General features: G+C 37.5%; 1 protein-coding gene across 3 annotated transcripts in view; it reads right to left on the bottom strand.

Moving 5' to 3' along the window:
• LOC124136309 (lysine-specific demethylase PHF2-like) overlaps positions 1-12,657 on the bottom strand; it is a 42,088-nt gene that overhangs the window by 14,493 nt on the left and 14,938 nt on the right. For 2 of the 3 annotated variants that reach the window (XM_046502197.2, XM_046502199.2), the window contains exons 7-14: positions 12,430-12,628; positions 10,155-10,405; positions 9,415-9,521; positions 8,790-8,884; positions 7,393-7,410; positions 2,471-2,566; positions 1,943-2,095; positions 207-577 (exon numbers count right to left, since the gene is read on the bottom strand). In XM_046502197.2, the coding sequence (XP_046358153.1) occupies positions 207-577; positions 1,943-2,095; positions 2,471-2,566; positions 7,393-7,410; positions 8,790-8,884; positions 9,415-9,521; positions 10,155-10,405; positions 12,430-12,628 (1,290 nt within the window). The remainder of the gene's footprint in view (positions 1-206; positions 578-1,942; positions 2,096-2,470; positions 2,567-7,392; positions 7,411-8,789; positions 8,885-9,414; positions 9,522-10,154; positions 10,406-12,429; positions 12,629-12,657) is intronic. The other variant, XM_046502198.2, reaches the window with a different exon arrangement.

Here is a 12,657-nt window from a genome sequence, read left to right as displayed (position 1 = left end):
TTGATTTCATAATATGGACTATTGTTAGCTGAGCATACCAGGCCAAACAGCAGTTTATCAGACTTGGGCTTTGGACTTTAAACAGTCATAGACTGACAAAATGAACATCTTACTTCTGAAGTTCTAAAACAGTGTTGGTCTATTCTGATATTTATTTTGACAACACTTTAACATATTAATATCTTGAAAAGAAGCAGACTCGTTACCTGACTATTTTTCCATTAGAAACTTTCAACTTTAATGCTGTCAAGGGTTCCTTCTTGTCATCTAACGACCCACTCTTATCCATTGTAAGCAGACCAATATCCCCTAACAATGAGGAGGGCTTAATATCTCCAGCTACTGGTAAAAGAAGTTTTTCTTCGTCTTTCTCCTGGTCCTTTTGTTTCTCCTCTTCTTTCTCCTTTTGTTTCTCCTTGCCTTTCTCCTTATCTTTTTCTTTGTTTTTGCTGCCTTTTGTTTTTCCCTTCTTCCCATCAGTCTCCTTGCCCTCTGCTGCCTTCAGTGTGCTGTCGAAGTAGGCCCCTGCCTTGGGGATCCTCACCTTCAGGGTGGGTGGGGCTGGCTCATCCTCTTCCTGTAGACGTCCAACATAGGATTAAACATCCACAAGTACCCCCTCCCTCCCCAACACAAACCTGATAATAATAGATGTGTTTTATCTATCAATAGAAACTAGCTTCTAATTTTCTAGTAAGATAATGCTGGCTGTACATTTTGTCCTTCATGTTATGCCAAAAGCAAATATCTTGTTGAGAGAAAAGACTATCGGTAGACATATAATATAAACATTCTTGTTTCTCATCTCCAACTTAAATTTTTCACATCATATACTAACACACTATGAAAATGCATTGCAGAATTTGGGGAAAAAAATCAGCAGACTGACAGGAGACAAAGAACAGGTGAAGAAATTGGTACGTGGTAGTGAGTGAAGCCTGAAGGTATGCAACATTGCAGAAATGTTGTCTGAGTTTGAATCCTCATTCTCATACCTAGACATAAGCTTCCAGTCACTTGTTACTTATCAAGAGTCAAAATCCACTATGTGCTTCCAAAGTGTTTTAGTATACCTTCAGCATGTTAAGGGACAGGTCATTTATTATAGGGGTGGGTCACCCAAAGAAATAATGACAGTCTCTAGTGAAGGATAAAAAACAATAATATGCATATTTGAGGTGGGTCAATAAAAAATGGACACTCATTCCAAATTGTGACAAGCATTTTTATCAGTCCATTAGTGCATCAAACCACAGAGAGTTCAGACAACCAGCCATGAGCAATGCTTGGTCATGAAGCTGTGGATGACTGAGGGATGTTTTGGTACAGTACAGACCTGTTTACCAATGACCTGCCATACAAGTACCGGGGTAGTGATCAAGTCGACCTCATATACATTTCAAATGAACAAATGACTGCCCCTTCTTTCAGCCTTAAGATACAGCCAGTGAGACCTGCATTTTCACAGCTTAGCCTTAGTTGATATTGACAGACCAAGGCCATTTCATTTGGCCATTCAAAGCGTATGCTCGGAATATATTATCCCTAATGCAACAGGTTTATTTCTGTCATGTGCACTTGGTTCAAAGATGGCAGCACCCATGTTAAAACAGACATTGATCTATACCAATCTTGAAATTGATATAGATATTTTCTCTATCCATTTGTGCACAGAAAGTAACATCTTTCGTTCCAAATTAGAAGTAATTTTAATTCATCAGTTAAATCTGTATATATTTTTTACCTGGATTTGAAGTCCATTTGTTTTATTCAAAATCACTTGGAACTACTGAGAAACTATAGTAGTGAACAGGTCTGATAGGATAACACAAACAATGAGCCAGGTGACATTGTAACCACCAGATCCTCCTATCGCCATGGGCAGGATACTGACAACCAGCTCTAAGAATCCCCCACAAGCAGTAAGGAGTGCCCTACTCACATCAAAGTTGTAGATATTCTTGCTGTGCTGGGCCTGCACCTCCCTCAGCTTCTCCTGCGTGTGCTGATGCAGCAGGTTGATGTTCACCATCTGTTTGGGGGTTGGCATGTCCTTCTTCCGACGCTTGCGTTCAGGCTTCTTAGGACTCGGCTTCTACAAAAAAGGATATTAAGTTTTATTACTAAATCAACAACATCAAACCAGGAGAAGGCAAACCAGGGATAATGTACCAGTGTCAGTCCCACAATGTGTTATTGTTCACCCCCAGACTATTGGGGAACAGATAGAGGTCTGAACACCCGGCTTCGATTCCCGACATGGGTACAATGTATGAAGCTAATTTCTGTGTGCCCCACTATTATACTGCTTGAATCTTGCTAAAAGCAGTGTAAAATTCAACATTCACTCACTCACTCCCGACTAGGGAAGTCAGTGCTATTAGTGTGCACCTACCACCCCTACCCCCCACCCCCCTCCCAGTAGCATCCCCTCATATGGACCTCAAGGACACAATGTTCACAAGCTTACCTGGTTTTCAAACTGTTTCAATTCTTTGGCAATATCCTTCAGAATCTTTCCATACTGTATATACTCTGGTACTTCGTGCTTGGCTGTCTTCACAAACTGGAAATTGTCACATAAATGAAGGTTAGAATATAGTAAACAAAGACTTCTGGCATTGTATTGTGTGGGGAAGCAATTCCACTGCAGAAAATGTTCACAGACACAAACAGATAATTCCCCAAAAGAAGTAATTTTGATGGCTACTAATTCAATATGTTGTGCATCAGGATCAACAGGTTAGTAAATTTTGATAGAAACAATTGTACATGGAAATATGGTCATCAAAATGTCTGCTATTGCCTTCTTTCTCTGTCGATGTCTCAGATAAACATTTGGATATGGCCATTTTTAGTTCTTCAACAAAGAAACCTCCTGAACCATGTGAAACTCAAAGGCAGAACATATCAGTAACCTTCTGCACAATAAGTGCTACCTCGGAATAAAAATAAGTCAATTGAAAATTTGGACATAAATACTTTAAATATCAGTGATTGTGTTTCCTGCATAGTGCAAAAATGCTTGGCATGCTTGGTCAAAATACCAGGGTTAAGCCATAAACACTTGTATTTGTTAACTTGACATCAACCTATACCAATACTGCATGATACTTGGTTTTTCTTGCACATGATCAAATTCCCCTACTTTAATCAATTGATTTTCAAAATATCAAACATCCATCCATTTTATTGAAATAAGAAATATATATGTATTGCTAGTGAACCCAAGTTACATTTATTTCCATAATGACCACTGCCTGTTGCCCAATATCATGATTATGATCATAGCTGATGTACAACAGAAACAAAACTACCATAATAATAAACACACATTATATACTGTTCCAAGTACCTTGGAAATGCTAGGGCAGACATTGAACTCAAATACAATGTACTATAACACATGACACAGATACAATGCACTGATAGAGACAATGCCCACATGAGTGTAAATATGATTAGAAAGGTAAAATAAAACTAAAAGAAAGTCCAGGTAAAACCTCAAACAGAAATGATGCAACAATGGAATTAGTCAATGGAATGAATATCACCTTACCATGCTTATAATCCATAACTGAACATCTTTTGATTGGTCTTAATTTGAAAATACTTTGATATGCATTAACAATATAAAGATATTTGTTTGTTTGCTTGTTTGTTGTTTAACGCCGCACTCAGCAATATTCCAGCTATATAACAGCGGTCTGTAAATAATCAATTCTGGACCAGACAATCCAGTGATTGACATCATGAGCATCGATCCATTTATTTGGGATCGGTGACATGATCCCGTTTGTCGCCTCTTACGACAAGCATAGTCGCCTTTTACAGCAAGCATAGGTTGCTGAAGACCTATTCTACCCCGGATCTTCACGGGTCTAAAGATATTTGTAAATTAACTTCTACTTACATAAATAATTTAGCAGAAACAATTAAAATCATTAATAGCAAAATTTCCAAGGCAGGAATTAAAAAGTAAATCAATTTGTACCATGTATATATGAAAACCTGGCTGAAAGTAATAAACAATAGAATTATACTCTTTAAAATTAAATATTAAAAAAACCGTTCAAATATTTGTCTACAAAAGAAAAATCAAACATAAATATTCCTAATTTTTCATGGAAATATTTACAAATGATCTACATGATCTACACACTAGTGTACTTTTTCAATGAGCATGATACACATACAGGAACATTAAATGTGTTATATGGCTAGTGGTCACGATACACATGGATCTACTCTACCAGGGTGATCCCACACGGAGTTAGGCAGCCACCCAGCAGGCAGACTTTAGTGTTAGTGGCAAGAAAGCAAAATGGAGCAGCACAGATGTCACTTTAGTCAATCAATGGCTGACATGGTGTCAGTGTTAATGGTAGTCAGTTCTATCATGGTAGTCTGTTCATCGTTAATTAACATTTCATATTTCCTATATTTCTTTCTTTGAAGTGCTAGGAGTTCTTCAAAATGTAAACTGTGATGGGTAGTGTTCTGATTGCTCAATTCCTTTTTGTCAAAACTGTTATTATAAGTTTCTTTGAGAGGCATTTAGAAGTTGGAGTACTAAGTAAGGATAAGAATTTATGGATGAACAATTTGCTCTTCATGGTAATAAAGAAGTTGTTCATCCATAAATTCTTATCATTCATGTTCTTATAAGGCCTTTCATTATCTATAAGCTGGTTTACAAAAGTTTTGGCAAAACATTCAATGGAAGCGGTCAAAAATACAACACAATTACAGCTACCAACAGTTTCTGCAAATTAACCCAATTCATTTACAGTCACCTCACGCAAGAATAGGTTGCTGGAGACAAAGCCAGAATGTGGTTTTAAATTGAGAGGTTATTGAACTCAGTGTTGGTAGTCAATGATTTGACACTTGTTCAGCAGTTGCATCTTTGTAGACACCCCACAATCAGGGTTTCAAGAACCCAAAAGAAGTTGTTTCAGGATATATCACTCACTTTGTAAATGAAAGTGGTTTCGTCCTTAAAACAGCTATGAATAATATTGCTAACACCGTCCTTGAACATCTCATTCTGAGTTGGCATTAATATTCTTTTCTATAGTTTTGTATTTTTTCTTTAATGTTTTTATATCTCTGGTTTTGTTGTTTGTGTTTCCTTGTTTGTTTGTTGTTCAACCCAGCACTCAGCAATATTCCAGCTATATAACCATGGCAGTCTGTAAACATGGCAAATAAGACAGTCTGGACCAGACAATCCAGTGATTGACATCATGAGCATCGATCTACGTATTTGGTATTGATGGCATGCATTATCCAAGTCAGTGGTCCTGACCACCTGATCCTATTAGTCGCCTCTGATGACAAGCATGGGTTGGTGATGACCAATTTTAGGGTTTTGGAAACAAACTCATAAAATATATATGGCTTAACATGAAACTAACATTCAATGCCTTCCCAATTCTCAACTGAAGACACTGACAACTTTGCATACAGTTTGTATAGGCAACTTGCACAATATGTAACGAATTATGGAACAACGAGCTTTTTGAACCTCTTAGCTTTCATCAACTAACCTGACAGCAGAACAATGACAGGATTATGTCCTATTTCCCAACAACACAAGAATAATTCATGCATTATGTGCAATCAAAACCTGACCTACAGTTATGGACATAATGTAATGTGCATAGTTACATACCAGACACATGTGAAAAGCTTGTCAGAATGCTAACATGCAGACATAGTATCACTTCAACGTTAAACATTGCAAATCCTTGAAGTTGTCACATACAATAATTGTGCAGTTATATTTGTTGCATCAAGTTTGTAGTATTGAAGGCATTTGAAGATTTGTACAATATATTAATCTTGCCATAACGTACGGGAAAACCCAGGTAAATATACCCGGTACATCTCTCCAACCTACAGCATGCTCATCTTAACCACAATGCTTTGCTTTGTTAAATCATTACGTTTTGACATGCATTGATCAGAACAAATAGATCAACTGTAAATAGCATGGTTGTGCGCCATTCATTTCAGTGCAATAAATTCATTGCAGCATTGTCTGTGGCAAGTTTAGTAATGTACATTTTCAACATGCAGCAATGAGTTCAAATTGTGTAAATTACCAAGCATGGCTGATAATGACACAGCTAAGCAATGTACATGATTTCCTATTATGATCTCCCTACCCTGGGTACACAGTACACTAACCTATCAACCTATCAGGAATGTGAGATCTAAGTTGTCAAAAACATACTGTGGAATTCTTTGTTCTTTAATCACTGTTTAACTATGAATCAAGCATCCGAAAACAAGCCCAAATAGCTGATTCAGAAACAATACTAAATGTACCTCTACAATCGAACATGATCTAAATCTGCTAGAATTAGCAAAATAACAGACTATGTGCTGATACACCAGCCAGGTATTCTCAGTGTCTGTTTATTTAGCAAACTAAAGTTGCATATTCAACAGTAACCATTAAGCTGAAAAGGCATGGTGCACAATACTCCAGCATTATGAGTAAACACATTTGTATCAATCAATGGAAACTAAACACACAGACATCTGGGGAGCTTGCTGTCTGCACCGATTTGTCAGAAATCATTTCAAAGTACATGATTTATACTCATTTTTTTTAGTCTTACAGAAAACCACACACATTGCCATAACCGAATACAACCAAGTAAATAGGCTGTGTGTATTTTAAGTAGGGTGTTCATTGTCAACATGGTCGGTACCTGTTGTTGCTAGTAACTAAATTTCATTTAAACATGATACACATGATAGAAGCGATTTAAACATGATACACATGATAGAAGCGGCAAGCTCGGACAATTTAATTTTCTACTGGACTGAACATATTTTATTATTTTTAATCATCTTAGAATTTTAACATGCTTAACTTACATCAAAATCAAAAGTCAGTTTCAAGAAAATGGCTAGGATCAGCATGTTACAGAATCATGTTCATTACTATTGTTTACGAGTGGACACATGGTTGAAATACTGTAACTTCACTGTCTATTGTCACCAGATCATTCATGAGGCTAAACTAAGCATGTCACTCATTACCACTCAGTGAATAGGGACAGCATCAGTATTAGTAGACAAAGTGTCTGTGTAGATGGAGTGTCTGCATGTGTGCACTGCCTGTGTCTTAGGGTGGTGAGCTAAAAGCTGGCTACATGACACTAGTGCACTGACCACGATACAACACTGTAGCCTATGCAAGTCAGGCATGCTACATGAGATGATGATGAGGATGATGATGATAGTGATGATGGTAAATATGGAATGGGAGACAATCCACCACTCAGAAAATAGCTGAAATTAAAGCTTGTGTGAACGAGTAGCGATACATTCGGAGACCTTGCCATAAGAGGCAGACGTAAACAAGCCACTCACGAGGAAGGTGTTGTTCAACTGCAAGAGTGAAAACAGAAGTCATAACTAAAGGCTTCTCGTCTCTCTCAAATGACACACAACTTCAACTGTTACCAAGTAAAGGTCAAGGCATTGAAAACTTTCAAAACGATATTGCTAAAATATCCTTTGCATGAGGGCTGCAAACATATCTGTGTCTGTACCTGTTGTTGCTAACATGATCTAAACAACAATATCCAGTTCTTTGTATTTTGTTCATTGAAGGAAACATACACATGTTTTTCAATTACTTTAACATCAGTGCTCCAGATAATTTTTCAACCACATGAGTACAACAGTACTGGACATTATCTGACAAGTACCAGACATATTTTACCAAACCAATACCGTATTTTCTTGAGTAAAGTGAGCACCCATGTATAATGCGCACCCCCCTCTAGCGGGTTCAATATTTTGGAAAAAAAGAAATTTGAATATTATGCGCAGAGAAAAGGTGATGAGAAACTTCGTCAGTACAAATTCGAAATTTGAGATAAAAAATCGCCAGACATGTTGATTTACCGTTTAAATTGTATTTTTTGTTCAGCTAGGCATGGTTTTATATCCAGGGATTAAGATTACCTTGTGTATTTTCTCGTAAACTAAGCCGGACACAGCAATCAGCTGTAAGTAAGTAAGTACTGTACCGCAAGTTTGTCAACTTGACAAGTACTAGTATGATATTGCGCCACCATCATTCTCAGACCTAGTGTCATTAAATTTGAATTTGGGTTCCAAACTTACATAAACATAACCAAGACAAGAGAATTCGAGGTGTTATTATTAGCCAACCACAATGCATGATTTGGAGGAAATACATTTGCTGTTGACACGAAATGATACATTTCCCATTTAAGCTGAAGACAATGCCTGATACGGTAAACAGACGTTTAACAATGTTTTGAAGAACATTTTGGAGAATATTTATACAAGGTACAGTAACCATTCATCATTAGAGCATATAGTATTGTTTGCCCACGTAATTGATGGGTATATAATTTGCAATATATCTGTATTTGACTAGTTTTCATTCATACAATACACCGATAGGACACCTATCTGGAGCACTGAACATGTTTAATAACCAAAGCTAAGCATTCCTAATGCTAAGCAAGCCCTTACTACACAAAAAACATATCATTTTTTAAATCTGTTTAACACAACTCATCATGTATCATTGCATTATTTAGTAATGTTCATGACAATCAATCACTATTCGGTTCAACTCCTAGACACACATCTTCAAGTATAAATCTGTTGTAATCTCAAGAACACTTGAATGCTTCAACTGAAAGAATAAATAGCTCCTTATCATGTTAACACTACCAAACATACCCCCTACAATAGTTGGAATACAATCAATATGTGAAAAAACATACATCTTTCCTCTGTGTCCAGGACTTGAGATGTTGTGCAAGGGCTTTGGCTCCCTCCAAGAAGTATTTCCTCGGGATCGTCTGATCTTCAACACAATCTGCAACATAAACATTTTTAGTCAAACATGCATGCCTTGAATGATAGTTTGCTGAAGAGGAAAGTGTGTTTGTTTGTAGTTTGGCGCACTCAGTAATATTCCAGCTATATGATGGCAGTCTGTCAATAATATAGTCTGGACCAGATAATCCAGTGATTGTCATCATGATTAACGATCCACGCAATTTGGATACAATAACCTGCATCAACCAAGTCAGGAAGCCTTTACCAGATACTGTTAGTTGCCTCTTACGACAAGCATAGTTGCCTTTTACAGTAAGCATGTGTTGCTGAAGACCTATTCCAACCCGGATCTTCATGGGTTTGAAGTGGAAAGTACTTTTTCTGTCCTAAAACATATAAAACTGATGAACAAGCACACAAAAAATTCAAATCATACAACCTGCTTGACTGTTAACAGAAAATATTGAGTAAAGGAGATACATGAGAGAGAAACATGTTAACACACTCTGTTCACTTTTGTATTTAAATTTCCACACTATGACAAATATAGACACAACTATTTCTTACCTTTAAGTATATCTAAGAAGTGTTTAGCTGCGTACCAGCAAATTGTTTCATAAAAAGGGAATAGGTATTTTTCTGGTGTTTTCACCCGTCGCTCAATCTCATAAACTCTGGAAACAAAAGACAAACGAGATCAGAACATGAACTTCAACATGTTCAGTACACACATGTGCAAAACAACAAAAATATCAACACTTGCTACTTCACATTAAGGTTTGAATCAACCTAAATATGATACATCAAATACAGCCTAGTTTAAACAGTCACACTAACAGTTTGAAAACTCATTCTGAAACATTCTGAGTAAGTAGATACTTTAGGATAATGCTTAGCATTAACTTAGCGAGTATTTATCTGTTCACAGAAATTGAAAGTACTTCAGTTTGTATGTTTCCAAGTCTTTGAGTGATCCATATCAATACTGTTCAGTGGAATACATTAAGGCTAAAAAAAAAGATGGTCTTGGTTCTCAGGCACCACCCGCATCATCATAAAGTCTGCTGCACGTTTTGTTTTTATTTCCATTTTCAAAAAAATATAAAAATCCTAATACTTTTAACACAATGCACACAAAAAATTGAAAATTGACAAAAAAAATAAACATGCAATGAACTTTATGATGATGTGGGCAGTGCCTGAGAACCAAGACTATTTTTTTGTTTAGCCTAAAAGTTGGCAACTCAGAATAGAAGATGACTTGTTTTACATCATTGCGCATCAGATGATGACTAGTTTGAACTTACTGCAGCTGTAGAGGAGCATTGTAGCTGTGCAGGAAGTTGCCTCCAAACACCAGGGAGTCGATGGGGGTGAAGACTGCGTGAATCCAGCCAGTGGGGACAAAGAAAGTCTGCCCCGTCTTGATGACACACTTGTAGCAACTGTCCACTTGGTCACCGAAGAAGGTCTCACTCTGGTTGCTGGACGAGAGCCAGTTCTCATACAATGACACATTGGCACTGGTTGGTCGGATCAGGTAGAACACTTTCTCTCCCTGTTAATGTCCATCAATAACATATGTTCAGTTACAGATTATCATAAGCATTGTAAAAGGCATGTTGTGACTTTCTGGATCATTTCAACATGTTTATCATGTTTAACAGTGATCAAAATTAAGCATAAAAGCAAAGGCGTCCTTGTCATAACAAAAAGTGTCCCTACATTTAAATATCACTTAAGAAAACTTCAAGGACATCAGATCCTCTTTACTATGAACACTGTTTAGCATGCATGATATAATATTCTAATCGTTAAGAGAAAAGAAAGAAATATGTGTTTTCAAAGAATTATTTGTTTAATACGCTGCACTCCAGTCATATAAAGGCAGTCTGTATATAATCAAGTCTGGACCAGACAATCAAGTGATTGACATCATGAGCATTGAACTATGCAATTGGGATAAGATGACATGCATCAACCAAGTCTGACCACCTGATTCCATAAGTTGCCTCTTACGACAAACATGGGCTGCTGAAGATCAATTTAAACCCAGGATTCTATGAACACATTTCAAAATCTAAGAAATATAACATATCAGGCTTCACATCCAAAGTGCAAATGAGCACAACAGGATATTTCAACTGAGTTGCAGCATGTGAGCTGAAGGTAGGAGGAAAGCCCAAAGTGACACAAATAATAACGACCTAACACTTTCTTTAAACAACAAGTACAGTTTAGTATGATGCTGACAATCACTCCATAACGAGGATGAATCTAGAAACCCACAACTAGTACATCCTGGAGACAACACCACCAGTGCCCTTACACCTCCTATGCCAGGACTGAACTAGAAAGTGTTTTTACTCGTAAAAACATATGTCTCCCCCCACTCCCCTAACCCGCATTCATTCGTTTACTTCACGTTAAACCCCATCTCTTCATTCCCACCCTCAATTACTAAATAACAGAGACAAAAATAGAACTCCTAGAAATTTCAAACAACTAATGGGCACCACTTCAGTGCTGGGTTAATGTGTATACAAAGTTTCGCGAAAAAATATTAAACGGTTTCTGAGTTATGGTCAGGAAACAAAGCTTACCCCCATTCAGAGTCTATGTTCAAGTTATCTCCATGGAAACGAGAAAAAATAAAAATGTCAACAATCTCTAAATAGCAAAAGACACCACTTCAGTGCTGGGTTAATGTGTATACAAAGTTTCGCGAAAAAATATTAAATGGTTTCCGAGTTATGGTCCGGAAACCAAGCTCACCCCCATTCAGAGTCTATGTTCAAGTTATCTCCATGGAAACGAGAAAAAATAAAAATGTCAAAAATCTCTAAATAGCAAAAGGCACCACTTCAGTGCTGGGTTAATGTGTATACAAAGTTTCACGAAAAAATATTAAACGGTTTCTGAGTTATGGTCCGGAAACCAAGCTTATCCCCATTCAGAGCCTATGTTCAACTTATCTCCATGGAAACGAGAAAAAATAAAAATGTCAAAAATCTCTAAATAGCAAAAGGCACCACTTCAGTGCTGGGTTAATGTGTATACAAAGTTTCGCGAAAAAATATTAAACGGTTTCTGAGTTATGGTCCGGAAACCAAGCTCACCCCCATTCAGAGTCTATGTTCAAGTTATCTCCATGGAAACGAGAAAAAATAAAAATGTCAAAAATCTCTAAATAGCAAAAGGCACCACTTCAGTGCTGGGTTAATGTGTATACAATGTTTCGCGAAAAAATATTAAACGGTTTCTGAGTTATGGTCCGGAAACGGTGGGAACGCCGACGCCGACGCCGACGCCGACGCCGACGCCAACGCCAACGCCAATGCCGACGCCAACGCCGACGCCGACGGGAACCGTGCCAAAAACAATATGTCTCCCTCCATTCTGGGGGAGACATAATTCCCAAATGAAGACCATATCACAAAATCAAACCCTATATCTCGATCATGTTTACATTTTATATCACAATCAGAAAGACTGAACAAGTGTAAAATTTCCAATTCTTCATCAAATATATATTATTTAAAATTCTAGATTTCTGCAAAACCTAATGCTGAGTGTACCCACCCTGAGAACGTGGTACCACACTGAGGTTCCACCAAAGTCTATGTGAAAGTCTGTGAAGCTGTCCCGCACTCCCATGAGACAGTATTTCTGTACTTCTGGACGGTTGTAGGGGCTGTCATCAGGCAGCTGGTCTGGCCACACATTCTGCACCCAGCTCAATTCACGTACTATGGCAGGGGGGACTACAAACTCAGACAATCTGAAAACAAGGGAATGTCACATTATTTG

This window comes from Haliotis rufescens, unplaced genomic scaffold (genome assembly GCF_023055435.1).
Source record: "Haliotis rufescens isolate VD_foot unplaced genomic scaffold, xgHalRufe1.0.p SCAF_22, whole genome shotgun sequence".
NCBI classification, from domain to species: Eukaryota; Metazoa; Mollusca; class Gastropoda; order Lepetellida; family Haliotidae; genus Haliotis; species Haliotis rufescens.
Note: the sequence above shows the minus strand (reverse complement) of the source record. Positions and strands in the feature narration are given on the sequence as shown.